At 45.7% G+C, this 16,345-nt stretch overlaps 1 protein-coding gene across 5 annotated transcripts in view; it reads left to right on the top strand.

The window, feature by feature from the left end:
- Positions 1-11,045, top strand: part of LOC105481565 (Ras association domain family member 2) — a 57,344-nt gene extending 46,299 nt beyond the window's left edge. For all 5 annotated transcript variants that reach the window (XM_011741219.3, XM_071079627.1, XM_011741216.2 and 2 more), the window contains exons 6-11: positions 6-166; positions 919-1,020; positions 2,331-2,382; positions 2,856-2,977; positions 4,781-4,878; positions 6,703-11,045. In XM_011741219.3, the coding sequence (XP_011739521.1) occupies positions 6-166; positions 919-1,020; positions 2,331-2,382; positions 2,856-2,977; positions 4,781-4,878; positions 6,703-6,772 (605 nt within the window). In that variant the 3' untranslated portion in view covers positions 6,773-11,045. The remainder of the gene's footprint in view (positions 1-5; positions 167-918; positions 1,021-2,330; positions 2,383-2,855; positions 2,978-4,780; positions 4,879-6,702) is intronic.
- The last annotated feature ends 5,300 nt before the right edge of the window (positions 11,046-16,345 follow it).

Raw genomic sequence — 16,345 nt, 5'->3', positions numbered from 1 at the left:
CTCAGATACCAGGGGCCTGAAGCCCCTGCAGGAGGACACCCCACAGCTGATGCGCACACGCAGTGATGTTGGGGTGCGTCGCCGTGGCAATGTGAGGACGCCTAGTGACCAGCGGCGAATCAGACGCCACCGCTTCTCCATCAATGGCCATTTCTACAACCATAAGGTAAGGTGGACGGGGGATAGGGGAGGGGGGAAGACCTCTTCCTGGGTAGACGCCACCTCAGGGCTACAGCCATATGGTGGGTGGTGTGATGCCTGGGAAGCCAAGTGTTTGCTGCTGTTTAGTCTTTGGGTTGTGGGTGGGCTGCAAGCCCTGCTGGCTTCCTGAGGGCTGAGGGACCCCAGGTCAGAAGGCTCAAAGTCCTTCTGTGGGTCCCCCTTAAGGTGGTGGGTGAATTCAGTGGGGCTGTACAAAGCAGTCCCTGCTGTAGCCTTGAAGACCCCATAAACACAGCTCATCAGTCTCTCCCAAGAAAATCCACGTGTTACCCTCTCGCGCACACTGTGCCCCCAACTGGTGTATGGTCTGGCTTTTCCCAGAGCTGAAGCAGAGCTGCAGGTCTCAGACCTGGGGTGTCAGTGCACCGCCCACCCCACCCGAGCTTGCTGATCCCTCCTTTTCTCCCGCTTTGTTCAAATCCTACCCCAGGAAGCAAGCGCGCGGTGGGAGAGCGGTCAGAGACAGCCTTGCGCTGGAGTCCCAGCGGAAGGGTCTTTTTGAGAGTGGAGCATGAACTGAATTATGCAAACCCCGAGGGTTGCTTTGTCTACAAAGCCTGCTGCTCGCCAGGCTGCCGGGGTCTCTCAGGAAGTACATTTTGAGTATCATTGTCACTGTACCCTGTACCGCACCTGGATTTTAGCACTGGGTCCTTGTTCCCACTCCCACCCTGAGCTGGATCCTTCTATTGACAGACGTCTGTGTTCACGCCAGCCTATGGCTCTGTCACCAACGTCCGCATCAACAGCACCATGACCACCCCACAGGTCCTGAAGCTGCTGCTCAACAAATTTAAGGCAAGTTCCCATTGCTGGCTGACCACAGATGGGGTCACAGGTGTGCCTCGGGCCCCTAGAGTGGTTGTGCGAGGAGTTATGGAAGTTGCGTGGTTTGCAGGATGCTGAGCAGAGGGCTTGGGTTCTTTAGATCCTCGTGATCCAAGACAAAGTCCACAGCATCAGCATCACCTGGGTGCTTGTTAGAAATTCAGATTCTCAGGCCCCACCCCAGACCCACTAAATCAGAAATTTTGAGGGGTAGGCCAGGGACACCGTCTAACAAGCCTGCCGGGGATTTGGATGCCTACCGAAGTTTGAGAAGCATCAACCCTCAAATCCTTTATGGTCTACTTTAGAAGGACCCTGGGGCCTGCTGACTGGTTTTGGGCTCAGTGCGAAGATTGACTTCTGGGACACAGTTGGGAGACCTACTTTGAAATATGACACTTTGTGCAAATTATAGTGCAGGAGTGCTTTTAAAGTTCTGTTGCTCTGTGTTTTCCACAATCTCTTGGAGACCAGAGATCTTTTGCAGACCAGGTATTCTTACTTTTAATGGAAGCCAGTGTAGCCTAACAACCTAAGAACACAGGCTCTGGGTTCAAATCTCCATTGAGCACACGCTAGTTGGATGAATTGGGCAAGTTACTTAACCTGCCCCTGCCTCTGCTTCGTCATCATAAAATGAAGATAACGGGACTTTGCTACAGTATTGTCGTGAACATTAGATGGGATGAAACCGTTAACATTTGTAGAACTATGCCTGGCACATTGTGATAGATGATAGCTATTATCCATTCTAGTTGTGTGCTACAGAACGACCAATTTGGTCAATGACACACCACATATATGACAGTGGTCCCATGAGATTATAATCCTTTTTTTATGGTACCTTTTCTGTGTTTAGATATGTTTAAATCCACAAATGCTTACCATTGTGTTACAAGTGCCTACAGCATTGAGTACAGGAACATGCTGTATAGGTTTGTAGTCCAGGAGCAATAGCTATACCACATGGCCTAGGTGTGTAGTAGGCTATGCCATCTAGGTTTCTGTAAGTACACTCTATGATGTTTGCACAACAATGAAATTGCCTAGTGATCCATTTCTCAGAATGCATCCTTGTGGTTAAGCACGTGACTATATTATTGATAAAGTCATCTACCTTCTCGATCTTCTCATCAATTCTGAGAGCTGTAGATAAATAGCTCTCCCCTCAAAACAGCCTAAAATCGACTTAGCTTTGCATTGTTAAAGAAGAGGAAAAGCCTCGAAGTTGGGATGTTTAAATAGATACTTTCAACAAGTATCTTTTGCTCCTGCTTCAGATTGAGAATTCAGCGGAGGAGTTTGCCTTGTACGTGGTGCATACGAGTGGTGGTAAGTCTGAAGACCACAGTGTACTTTCAAACTTCTAATTAACTCAAAATAGCAAGTTAAAAAAATACCTCTGCCTCCTTTGCTTGTTGTTTGGGTTTCGGAAACTTCCAAATGTTGTTTGCCTTCAAGGCCGATGGGCTTGCTGTGGGAGTCCACTAGGGATTGCCTTATATGGCCAGTAAACAAATTCTAAACCTGTCTATTAAAACAGGAACTAGATTTTCTCAAGAGACAGATAAACCCAGTTCCTCCAAGGGGTTGGAGGCATGGTGGTACTGTTGAGGGGTAGGGAGTGGGAGGAGGTTGCTTTTCACAATACCGATGGAATAGTTCATTTATAAATCAGTCTCCTGACTTATATGGTGCATCTCCTAAGGTGCCTAGTCCATTTGGACCCCTGCATTGACCACTACTTAATGTGAGAAAGGCCTCTGGCCAAACTCAGGGCTGCTCCTGGTTGTGTGTGGTTGCAGAGAAACAGAAGCTGAAGGCCACCGATTACCCGCTGATTGCCCGAATCCTCCAGGGCCCATGTGAGCAGGTCTCCAAAGTGTTCCTAATGGAGAAGGACCAGGTGGAGGAAGTCACCTATGATGTGAGTTCCCTTTGGGTCAGGTGGTCTGTCCTCAGGAGGGTGGGGATTTGCTTGGATCACCTGTAACTGGGGTATAGAATGACTTTTTTGACCAATGACCATGCCCCCTTTTACTTCTTCAGTGCCAGGTTCTCTTGAAGCCAGGTTGAAGGTATGCCCTGAGGGAGTTGCTGGAGGAATGCCCAGGCACAAAGTGATTTCCATAGAAGGACTAAATTGCTTGAGCCTTCCTAGGGTACTGTCAGAGGGATGGGAAGTGTCTGCAAACACTCTTTTAGCAATGCTAGGAAGTTAGCAGTTGGCTGGTTGCGGTGGCTCACTCCTGTAATCCTAACACTTTGGGAGGTCGCTGCAGGAGGATTGCTTGAGGCCAGTGATTTGAGACCAGTCCAGGCAACAAAGCGAGACTCTGTCTCTACCAAAAAAAAAAGTTTTAAGTAACTGGGCATGGTGGTGTGTGCATGTGGTCCCAACTACTTGGGAGGCTGAGGTGGGAGGATCACTTGAGCACAAGAGGTTTAGGCTGCAGTGACCTGTGATGGCACCACTGCACTTCAGCCTGGGTGATAGATACAGCAAGACCCTGTCACAAAAAAATAATACAAGAAGTAAGCCATGTAATAGTCAGCTTTTGCTACAGTAACAAACATCTCCAAATCTTAGTAGCTTACAACAGCAAACATTTACTTTTTCCCCATGATTCTATGGTCTAGTAGCAATGGCTCTACTCTAAGTGTGGGCTGAGTTCAAGTCTGCATTGTGTGACTCACCCAGAGGCCCAGGCTGTTGGGGCAGTACTTACTGCTCATGGCTGTGCTCCTCATGGCAGATGGTGGAGCACGAGAAACCAGGCCAAATCATGTAAGCATATTTGAAGCCTGCACTCAGATTTGGTGTGTCATGTCCACACACATTCCACTGGCCAAAGCCAGTCACATGGTGACTCAACATTAAAATTGTGGAGAAATACACTTCTCCCAGGGAGAAGAGTTGATAGAGCAGGGTGGGGATTCTGGTGGGGAAAGGGAAGCCATTTTTAAACTTTTTTTTTTTTTGTGGGGGGGACAGAGTCTTGCTCTGTTGCCCAGGCTTGAATGCAGTGGCACCTCCCTGGTTCAAGCAATTTTCCTGCCTCGGACTCCTGAGTAGCTGGGACCACAGGTGTGCATCACCATGCCTGGCTAATTTTTGTATTTTTAGTAGAGATGGGGTTTCACCATGTTGGCCAGCTGGTCTTGAACTCTTGACCTCAAGTGATCCGCCTGCCTCAGCCTCCCAAAGTGTTGGGATTACAGGCATGGACCACGATGCCTGGCGCCGTTTTTAAACTTTAACTCACCCCAGAGCCACCCACAGCCTCTCCAAAGCAAGTTCTTATTTGGATGCTTGTTTGAACCTTGAGACCCAAATCATCATTCTGAACCCTGATTCCTTCCATTCTCTTAGGGGAGAACAAAGGGGTTTATTAGACATAACGGGTTCAGTTCTTTCTCTGCATCGCTGTATCAAGAGAAAGTGCTTTTCTGTGTTTGGCGTCACCTCATCATGAATTGAATGCATGACATGAAAAATGAAAAGTTTTGAGATGGTGTCATGTAAGTGAAGTGATTGTCGCAGACTCCTTCCCAGCCTGGTGAGGAATGAGGCTTGGCTCCTGCCTTTAAGGAAATCCTGGGTTTCTGAAAAAAATAGACTTTCCAAGACTTTGTGCCAAGACTTTGTGCCTTGTATGAGGACAACCCTGAAAGGAATTGGAGTAATGCTGGGAAGGGCATTCACCCAGACTTGCTGCTTTCTCCCCAGGTGGCCCAGTATATAAAGTTTGAGATGCCGGTACTTAAAAGCTTCATTCAGAAGCTCCAGGAGGAAGAAGATCGGGAAGTAAAGAAGCTGATGCGCAAGTAAGCGTGGCCTCTGGGGTGCTGGGTGCACTCCTCCCGGGGCCTCAACAGAGGGGCCCCTGCTGGGTCCTCGCAAGGACTGTGCTGAGCTGCTGCATGGGCCTGGGTCTCTGGGCTTTCTTTGGGGGCTGCCCATTGACAAACCTGGATTTCAAGTGGGGACGTGATAGTTAAGTGTGTTCGTCTACTTCTTGTGTCAGCTTCTCATTTTGATGTGGGACATCAAAGTGTCTCTTGTCCTCCCTCTTATGGAAAGACTCTGAAAAGAATGTGTTGGTTTAAAATTTCTTTGGCGTCTAGATTCAGAAATAGGGGAGGTGACTGTACGCTGGTTTCTTAAGTATATGATCAGGCTCCCAGCAGGAGACTCTGATGAGGGTCTTTGAGGGGTGTTTGAAGAAGGGACTATTTACAAAGACTTGGGCAGAGTCTGGAGTAACCTCAAGGGATAGTGCAGTCCCTGGGGCTAGTGTTACCACCCCTTGCCTGAAGGGGTGAGGGCAAGGAGTGCTAACCAAGACCCAGAGGTTCCAGGGATTTTAGGAAGGCTGTCTTAGCAGTGGATGTAGCCTGAGCTACTGGCCTCTAAAATCCTTTCTTCTCCCGTTTCCTCCCTTTGTAACATTTATCTTCTGGAAATTGCATTTGGATTGAAAAATAAAGCTTCTTTCTGGGAAGGATTTTGTGATTTTTTTTGCTATGTTTAGTCATAGAAGAGACTGCCTTTCATCGCTATGGTGGAATAAATGATTCATTTTTGCCAATGGAGAATAAAGCCACGGCTGGATCTGCTGTATCGATGATCATAACTAGTCTGATAACACACTGAACACTTACTATGTCCTAAAGTTTTGGGGTTTTTTTTTTTTTTTTTTGTCATGGCGTCTTGCTCTGTTGCTCAGGCTGCAGTGCAGTGACGCGATCTCGGCTCACTGCAACTTCCACCTCCCAGACTCAAGTGATTCTCCCACCTCAGCCTCCGCAGTAGCTGGGATTACAGGCACGCACCACCACATCTAGCTACTTTTTTTTGCATTTTTAGTAGAGACGGGGTTTTGCCAAGTTGGCCAGGCTGGTTTTGAACTCCTGACCTCAAGTGATCCACCTGCCTCGGCCTCTCAAAGTGTTGGGATTACAGGCATGAGCCACCATGCTCAGTCAACTATGTCCTAAACTTTAAAAACAGATTTTTCTGTGTACCACAAAGTCCCGAACATAAGGAATATGTCCATTTATCCCTGCACAACAGTGCCCACTCCTATAGCTGCAGTGCCACAGCTCAGGGAAGTCGTGGGAAAACCGAACTTCCCCCAAGCCACGGACCTCCATGCCTAGTAGCTGCTATGGCCTCTTCTGCAAAACACAGGTTCTAAGGTTGCCATTTTTGTAGGATCCCCAAGAGGGTCAACTGTTAGCAATTTTATATTATCTAGCCTCGGTGAGGGTTCATGAGCTACTGTGCATATGAAGTACTATGCATAGTGTCTTGGACACAGTAAGCAAACACACAGAATTTGTAGTATGCTTATTATTGCTGTTTTTTTTTTTTTTTTTTACCTTTTTGATTTTTTTTTGGCCAGATGTTCTACCCATAGTAAAATAATCTAATTTGGATTTGGCCTCTTTATTGCCTCTCATCGTGTTGTAGGAATGAACATAAGCAACAAAGTAGCTAAAGAGGGGTCAGTAATGGAAGCGAAGGAGCAGGGCGCTTGACCGCACTGTTACCTGGTGTGACCGTGGTGTTACCCAGGTGGCCGGGAAGGTCCTGGGGAGGGGTGTGTTGCTGGCTGCTCTCCACCTGAGCTTGTTTCTTGTCTCCAGGTACACCGTGCTCCGGTTAATGATTCGGCAGAGGCTGGAGGAGATAGCTGAGACCCCAGCAACCATCTGAGCCACGAGAACGAGGGGATCCGGGTACCCCAGGAGCCGCCATTGCCATAAAACCCCCAGGAAGCTGGGCACTTTCTTTCCATGGAAACATCTAGACACAAACCTCCCCAGCTCCGGCCAAGCCATCATTTGTTACCTGGAGCTGGATGTAGAAGTCAGCAGACAGCTCCCCATCCCTGGACCCCTGCCCTCCTTTCTTCCACTCACAAGGACTTTTGATTTTAGTTATAAGGAGTACCCAAAATGTGTGTGTGTACATGTGTGCGCACGCATGGTACGTGTCCATGTGCCTACCTGATACTTTCACATGAAATTAAATTCCAGGCAACCAGCACAAGAGCCTGAGCCTGGCGAATGTGCAGCTCATGGGCAGGGAAATCAGAGGAGCCACTGATCTGAGTGGTATTTAGGTTGAAGGAAAGATTTCTCCTCTCAAGTGCCAGGGAGCAGCCATGTGTCTGCCTGTGTTTAGAAAGGGAAGAGGGTTCTCCAGGTTCACCATTTGGGTTGTTTATATGTTGGTAGAAACTCTCCCTGTATGCCTAGAAGGATCAGTGAATGTGACAGCCTTGGAAATTAACAAAATAACAGCCACATAACTTGCGGCAAGTCTGACGGAAAGAAAAAGATAAACCATCCATAGGGTAGATGCAATAAGCCCACATATTTTTACACTGGAAACCTTGATTGTTTTAAATGACAAAGACATATGTGATGTTCTCTGTGGAAACCTGTGAAGAGTGGATTTTGCCTCCATCCCTGCCTCCATGGCTACCTTTAGGAGACAGAGAGGATCCTGTGTGTTTCTCTGTACCCAGCTGACAACCCATCTCTCCGGCGCTTCCTTGAGTGGAAGGAAAGGTCTCAAGAAACAAGGATCTCGCTGGTGTGCACACAGTGCTGACCAGCTAGTGTGTCCAGGGCCTGGTGGCCTGGTGGCCAGGAAGTTCCAGGTTGAAGGGAAGTATCAAGGCTACCTGCAGAAATGACAGGTGCCTTGAACCCAGCCCATCTTCACGTCATCAAGGGTCTTCCTGCACTTGAAGCTGGGGCCATGTTTGCAGTCAAGACTTCATTCTTTCTAACCTCTGGGTTCTTGCAACTTGCCCTCACCTTGTGTGTGGAGATGCATTCCAAGAATGAAGCCTCATCTTGCTGCTGAGTGTGGGGTTCAGGAAAGCTCTTTAGGCCACCTGGTGAAGGTGCATGGGGAGGATGGAACTTCTCCTCAGCTTCTCTGAGCAGCCACCTAGGTGGTCTTTAGAGCCAACCCCAATGAGGGGGAAAGGGCAAGAACGGTCTGTGCCCTGGGACTCCCATCAGGAAGCTTGCCAGACAGCTGGGCATCAGTGCAGCTGATACAGTCTGAGGAGGGAGACAGATGCTTGGACCTGGGTGCCTGGCTGTGGAGACTGACCAAGCAACACCAGCAGCTCCTAAGAGTGGGCGTCTCTGAGTCTAGCTGAGGTAGAGACACTGCCCGTCTCTTCTCCACCTTCTCTCCACGGAAGGTTTGCAGAGCTGGGCAGTTGAGGAAAGGACAGTCCCTGGTTGGTGCCCAAAGTTGGGCCTTTTTGGTGGAGATGTTTCTGGCCCGGGCACCCTCCTGCCCCCCATTCATACCTATGGCTTCCTTAGGAGGCTCACAGCTGTGGTCTCAATGTAGACTGCAAAAAGATGGCACGCTGCCCCTGGCATTTTGCCGGGGGTTTTATAGCAAGTCTCCTTCCTCCATAGGGACAGCAGCACCAGTCCTGTGGGGCATGGAGTGGAAACCCAGAAGGGCTTCTGCAAACTGCACAGAATTGGGGTAAGAAGACAAGGAGTGGGCACCGGGAGAGGCTTCCTTTGTTACAGCTGGGAAAGAACAGTTCTGTGAATGCAAACACCTGAATCTTGCATTTGAGAAAATGATATGGGGAACTTCTCTTCTGGTAATTCTTATTTTGAATGTTCAAAGCCTCAGTTGGCCCCAGTAATTCTCCCTGGAGGACTTGGGAGAATTTCCACAAGGCAAACTACTAACCACTGGCTCTTGTTGGACAGCGATTTCTGGCTTTTAAGAGTTCTCTTTGATTTGCACTAGCACTACAATAGTGTTAAATGTGGAAATACTGCAACATGTCCAGTTGGCCAGATCACTTTCCAAGGGAGCAATACTAAGGCAGACTCACCTTTTTAAAGATGGGAGGTCAGGAGGTGGAAGTGAGAGGAGATCCCATTTTACACAACACACTTCCATGTAATGCAGACCACACTTTTCCATTTTGTCCTGCCCTGTTTAGAGGTCATTTCTCACATCCTAAGAACCTGATCAGAAATTTTGGACAGGTTCTTTGAAATAGCAGCAGTTGAAAAAGAGACGCTTTGCCACAGTGTGGAGCAGATTTTCTCACTGGTATCACATGCTCTTGCAGTTTTGAACTTTTCAACCGATTTGTGGGAGTTTACGTAATTGTGTGCAATGAACCTGAAATTGCGTAAAGAACAAAAGACCAATTTATTGGGTTGGGGTTTTTTTTTTTTTCCCCAACTTGTGAAAAGCAGTTTAGCTGCATCTGGCTCACCCCCCCCCCACCGCACCACCCCCCCCAACCGCCCGGCAGGGGCTTATGTTACAAGGTGATCAAGTGAAGGAAAAACCTGAGCCCATCTGGCTGGGATGGTGGAATTAAGCACAAGGTCATATTCTCTGTGATCACATGAGAGGGAAGGTGATGACTTAAATGGCAAGGGGGTTATCTTGGGGAGAGGCTGAAAAGCACAAAAGATAGTCTTGCCTGTACGTGTTGGTGAAGAATGTGCACATTGGTCTCCAGGCTGGATGGACTTCAACTTGGAGTTGAGTTGAAGCAAGAGGATTTCAGGATATTAGCCACCCATCTGCAAGAAAAATGCTGAGGCCTCGGGTCAGGATTTTGATCTGAGACATGCTGATGCTTCAAGGAAAAATATTTTCACCATCCTCTCTTCCCTCACCAAAAGAAAACAGTACTCTCTCCCAGAAACCTCTAGGTAAAGACATTTTATCCTAATATCGGTGGCATATAATGCCCCCCCCCCGCAAAGAAATCTGTTCTCCATGCAAAAAAGTCTCAATGAGAATTCTGTGGAGTTGAGTGGTTATTTCAAAGTGTCAGGAGGGTGGAGAGAGAAATTGGCCACAGAAGAGCAAGAAGCTCTCTTAAGAAAAGGGAATTCTCTTTAAAGAAACCACCACCAACAACAAAACAACCAAAAACCACGTTTTATGTCAAAGCTCTGTAGCACAGAGAATGTGGTGTCGTAGATACATCGCCGAGAGAGATTTCTCTTTTGTTTTTTTGAGACGGAGTCTCACTCTGTTGCCCAGGCTGGAGTGCAGTAACGCGATCTCAGCTCACTGCAACATCCGCCTCCAGGGTTCAAGCGATTCTCCTGTCTCAGCCTCCTAAGTAGCTGGGATTACAGGGACCCGCCACCACGCTCAGCTAATTTTTTTGTGTGGTTTTAGTACAGATGGGGTTTCACCATCTTGGCCAGGCTGATCTTGAACTCCTGACCTCGTGATCCACCCACCTAGGTCTCCGAAAGTGCTGGGATTACAGGCGTGAGCCACAAAGCCCAGCCAAGAGAGAGATTTCTACATGAACAAGGCAATTTCAGTGTCTTACAGTGGCCAAACCATGACGTGGAGAACGAGATAGGAGACAGGAGATCACCATGAGCGTCCCTGATATAGCAGCACACATTTTCACGTTTCCACTTCAATCGTTTTGCACAAAGTCTTGCTTCACTCAGACGAAATGAGATATGATTTCCTAGAGATGTAAAAATAAGAATGAATGTGGCACCCCTTCTTCCAGATGTAATAGAAAGCTTTGCCGTATCCCAAGGAGGGTGTTTAAGTGCCCCTTGTGTTTTAACTGTATTCAACTGAGCACAAGACGCACAGGCTATGATGGGAAACCCTCAGTTTACTTTTGGAGTCTTCCCTGCAGATCGCAGACCTGTTTCCAGGCTGATGTTTCTGGTGTGTAATTGCTAGTGTTTCTGAAGGGTTTTCCGAATTGTTTCAGCCTTGTGAAGTATTCTTTTCTTAATTATAACTTGCCTTTCAGCGATGGTACATGACTTGGTTCAACGTTTGGTTCTGAACTTATACACTGATGCATTTACTCATCTAACATAATCTGACAAGGCCTCAGTAGGGAGCCATACATTTTTGTAACGTTTTGATATGTTTTAATGCACCTGACTTAGATCTTACTGAAATAAAGCACTTTTCAAAGAGATGTGCCCCGTGGATGGGTCTGTGTGTGACTACTGGGTGCATGAGCTCTGTGTTGTGAGAAGGTGGTTGCAAGGTGGGTGACAGGAACAGAAAGGAGAACCCACCAGATAAGTTAATTTTCTTCCCTGAGTTTATGGTTTGAACATGCTTGGGACTGGCTGTTATGTCCTAAATAAGAAGTGAAATGAGAAGGTCGTCTTAGGAGCTCCCAGACGAGGACTCTGGAGAGCCAGGACCTGCAGAAGAAAGAGCTTGGAATTTCTACTCAGTGAGGCTGGATTTCCGCTCTGACTCCACCCCCAGCTCTTGGACCCTGGGACCAACTCAATGATCCTTTCTCTAGGACTTGGTTTTCTCACCTGTAAAATAGCTAAGCCACCCTGCAGGGGTTGGGCACCTGGGCTTGCTTCTGTAGGAAGCATCCCCCCCATGGGTCCCCAAGTGTAAGATTTTCAGACTAGGACCCAAGTTTCACCCTATGGTACGGGGAAGGTATGATATCTAATTTTATATGTCAACTTGGCTAGGCCATGGAGCCCAGATATTTTGTCAAACACTCGTCTAGGTGTTACTGTGGATTTGTTTTTTTAAAGTTGAGATTAATATTCAAATCAGTAGACTTTGAGCAGTCTGCCCTCCATAACGTGGGTGGGCCTCACCCAATCAGTTGAAGGCCTGAAGAAAAAAGACTGAGATCCCAGAGAAGAAGGAATTCTGCCTCAAGACTGCCTTTGGACTTGAGTTACAAGATGAATTATGTGAACCAATTCCTTAAGCTTTGTCTCCCCACACCCGCACCTCTCTCTCTCTCCACACACACACACACACACACACATATCTTTGGAGAACCCTGACTAATACAGAGAAATAATTTCATTGGTTCATAAAGTTTAATATGAGATTTGACAGTTGTCTTCCTAAGAAACCTGGCCATGGAGCATAAATAGTGACCATCATAATTTGGCCTCTAGAAGAAGGTAACAACCAAGACCAGATTTTTAATGATGCTTCTGTAAACAATGCATATGTAAGTATGAGAGAGAGACAGAAAGAAAGTGTGGATAAGTCACAGTTCCCTTCGAGTGTTGTTTCGATTTCCCATATTTAGAGTTTTTAATTCAAAGAGAGCTTTTCAGTTGCTGGATTTAAGTTGGGGGAAACAGATGAGCAGGCAGTTAACCCTTCCACAGTAGTGAGACTTTTGTACAGTGCATCACGTAGATGTAGGTGATATAGACTGAAGATAAATGGCTCATTTGGGGTCCAACCATGACCCCCAAAAGGCGGTAAGCCTTGTAGGAGTTACAGTGCCTAAAATAACCAAAAAAAATTCTAATAGCCTTCTGCCAAAGGTGCTGGCAGTTCTTGGCTTGTTTTATGGAAACAGATTTTATGAAGTAATTTGGTATGATCTATTTTAGGTAATGAAGTTATTACTGAATGAAGTTTGCTGTGAGTACAAGACTTCACTGTCAAGTTTTGAAGACATTTGAATAGGTTGCTGAAATGTTTAAATGCAAGAAAACACTGCTGAAAATTGAACTTGAGTAAAATTAACATTACTATTTTCAGTTTAAAACCATGCAAAATTTTCTGTGGATCATATGGGGGCAGAAAGAAGAAAAGAAGAAATAATGCAAAATAGAAATTGTGACTTACAGTTTAAGTATATGTTATATAAGTAAGTTAACTTTATCTAAGTGATAAATTGTAAGTATATGCTTTATAAGTATATAAGTTAACTTTAGAAGTTTTCAAATGGTAGGTAGCCCCACTGGTAGAGACCGTAAGTCCTGGTTTGCTTGGGACACTTCCACTTTATTCTGTGGTTGTATGTAATTATTAACAGCATCCCCCTTTACTCTCAAAATGATCCAGGATGGATGATAAATACGATCACCCTATGAGGTGGCCAAAGAGCAGCTTATTATAATTTTGATGAGAAGTCTGTAAGCAGCAGCCATAAGTTGGAATTTAAGTGTTAAGTTTAAACTTTAGGAAAAACTGAAATCTAAACATGTGTTTTGGCATAATGCAGAATATAATATGGATTTTTATATATCAGTGTTTTATTAACCCTGATTTAATTGTTCTTGCATTAGAGCAAGACACATTTTTCTTATTGGAGTTTTAAGCCTGGACTTACTAATTCATAAGCCATAAACATGAATATTATTTTTTCATTTAAAAAGTACTTATTTTTCAGTTTTATTGTGGTATAATTGACAAAAACGACATATATTCAAGGTGTACAACCTGATGATTGTTGTACATATACATTGTGAAACGATTACCACATCACATTAACACATCCATCATCACACAGTTGCCATTGTGTGTGTGTGTGTGTGTGCGCGCGTGCAATGTCAGGACACTTCAGATCTACTGTTTTTTTCTTCATCCAGCCCAAAATGTCAAAGATCTACTTTCTTAGTGAATTACAAGTAAACAATACAGTACTGTTAACTATAGTCACAGCACTATATATTAGATCCCTAGAACTTACCTTGAAACTGAGCATTTGTTCCCTGATTTTTAGGACATGACACCAAAAGCACAGGCAACAAAAGCAAAACTAGGCCAAGTATGGTGGCTCATGCCTGTAATCCTAGCATTTTGGAAGGTTAAGGTGGGTGGATTGCTTGAGCACAGGAGTTGAGATCAGCCTGGGCAACACGGCAAAACCCCATCTCTACAAAAAATACCCCCCAAAATTAGCTGGACATGGTGGCATGCACCTGTAGTCCCAGTTACTTGGGAGGCTGAGGTAGGAGGATCGCTTGAGCCCAGAAGGCTGAGGTTGCAGTGGGCCGAAATCACATGCACTCCAGTCTGGGTGACAGAGCGATACACTATCTCAAAGAAAAAAAAAAAGGCAAAAATTAACAAGTGGGACTATGTCAAACTAAAAAGCTTCTACACAGCGAAGGAAACAATGAAATGAAAAGACAACCTGGAAAATGGAAGAAAATATTTGCAAACCATGTATCTGATAAGGGGTTAACATTCAAAATACATAAGGAATTTCCACAACTCAATAATTCATGACTTTGAATGTCCCCTGATAGTCACTAAGCCCCTCTAAGCTGCCCTTGATGCCACCTACCCTCACCTGCAGAGTCATCTATGGTGTCAACAGCACCAAGATTGGGGTATCTTACAACATCCTTCCCTGGGACAACCGAGGGTTTCTAAGAGGGTAGTTGGTGCCAAATACTGGGACAGAGGAAACATGACAGCATGGGTATATCTTGCTGATGGAAAGTAATTATGCCTCAGTGATGTCTAGGGTATAATTTTGGGAACAAACTACTTAGAACTCCCACACATTGTGAATATTGAATGTCTGGGACTACAAAGAGCCTTGATTCCAAAATGATCTCAAGGAAAGGTCTTAACTGATACGGACGTGCTGGGAAGGGAAGAGGGAAGGGAAGAGCGTGGTCCCTTTAAATGACACAGAAGTGGGGAAGTGAAGTGCTGGGTAGAGGAGCACGTGGTCCCTAACTAGGGCTCTACCCCCACAGACCTAGGTGAGGACAGGCATTTTTGCTTTCCAGTCCAAATGTTGCATTTCCCAGGACCACCCTGGCCTGCCATGCCCCCATCCTATGCCTATAAAAACCCGGGACCCTAGCAAGGCAGGGACAGAAGCTGCTGAAGGTCGAGAGGAGCACATCAGCGGAGGAACACATGGGGGGCTGGACATGGAGAGGAGAGCATCAGCGGGCACTGGCATGCCGGCAGGCCACCAACTGGCAGAAGGGCATGGAGTTTGGCTGGGGCAGTTGGAGGAGAGCCCAGGGGACCGAGTGGCCTGACTCTAGGTGAAAATCATCTCCCTTCTGGCGCCCCCCATCTGCTGAAAGCTACTTTCACACAATAAAACTTTGCACTCATTCTCCAAGCTCACGTGTGATCCGATTCATCCGGTACACCAAGGCAAGAACCCTGGGATAGAGAAAGCCCTCTGTCCCTGCGACAAGGTAGAGGGTCTAACTGAGCTGGTTAACACAAGCCGCTTATGGGCGGTTAAACTAAAAGAGCACCCTGTAACACACGCCCACTGGGGCTTCAGGAGCTGCATTCACCCCCTAGACACTGGGGTAGGGTCGGAGCCCCACAGCTGCCCGTCTGTATGCTTCCCTAGAGGTTTGAGCAGCAGGGCACTGAAGAAGCGAGCCACAGTCTCTGTCTCAGGTCCTGCGAGGGGAATAAGGGAACCTTTCCCATTTCTTAATGTAGTGTTCAACTTCAATCGTTAAAATTCCTTAGCCAAATGTTGACTATAACACAAGTTGTCACAAAAATCACTAAGCAAAAAAGCAAATTATAACATCTATGACCCATTAAAAGAAACCAACAAAAGTTGAATTCGAGTTGGTTATAATAATCTAGAGATAAATTATTAGAAATATGAAATGAATTTTGCAAGGTTGCTAAAACAAGGAAAATATATAAACATTTATTTCTATGTATTTCTAGGTGTATAATCTAATAAAAGATTAAAAATAAAATTTAAAAATGGAAAGATATATCTCATTTATGGATTGAAAATTTAGCAGATCTCCCCCAAATTATCTATACATTCAAGTAATCCTAATAAAAAGCCAAGTATATTTTTTTCCTTTCTTTCCTCCTTCTTTGTGATAATGGTATAGGTAAAATAAAAAACATAAGCATGAATATTATTCTGCTACTGGAAGTATAATTATCAAGTTTATGTAGAAGGCTAGGTGTGGTGGCTCACACCTGTAATCCTAGCACTTTGGGTTAGGAGTTTGAGACTAGCCTGGCCAACTTGGTGAAACCCCGTCTCTACCAAAAATACAAAAATTAGCCAGGTGTGGTAGTGGGTGCCTGCAATCCCAGCTACTCAGGAGGCTGAAGCAGGAGAATCGCTTGAACTGGGAGGCGGAGGCTGCCGTGAGCCAAGATTGTGCCACTGCACTCCAGCCTGGGCGACAGAGTGAGACTCGGAATGAAATTACATAATAGTTTATGTAGAAACCTGGAAAATATTGTTATGTAAAGTAAATAAAATAGTACGTTTAATATGATTGCAGGCCTACATGTAAAGGCCTATGAAAAAAGTTATATGGGGGTGGTGCCATTAGATTTTCTTAGTGCTTCTATTACATTGGCTTTAAAATTAAAATTTCCTGCTTAGTAACTCCAAAAATATTGAGAATCCAAAAACGTATAAACACATACAAAACAAAACAACCACAACAACAAAACAATGGCCAGAAGATTAAAGCCAGTCAGGCCTTTGTGTCCCTGGTAGGGTCAGTTTTTCCA

This window comes from Macaca nemestrina, chromosome 15 (genome assembly GCF_043159975.1).
Source record: "Macaca nemestrina isolate mMacNem1 chromosome 15, mMacNem.hap1, whole genome shotgun sequence".
Taxonomy (NCBI): domain Eukaryota; kingdom Metazoa; phylum Chordata; class Mammalia; order Primates; family Cercopithecidae; genus Macaca; species Macaca nemestrina.
Note: the sequence above shows the minus strand (reverse complement) of the source record. Positions and strands in the feature narration are given on the sequence as shown.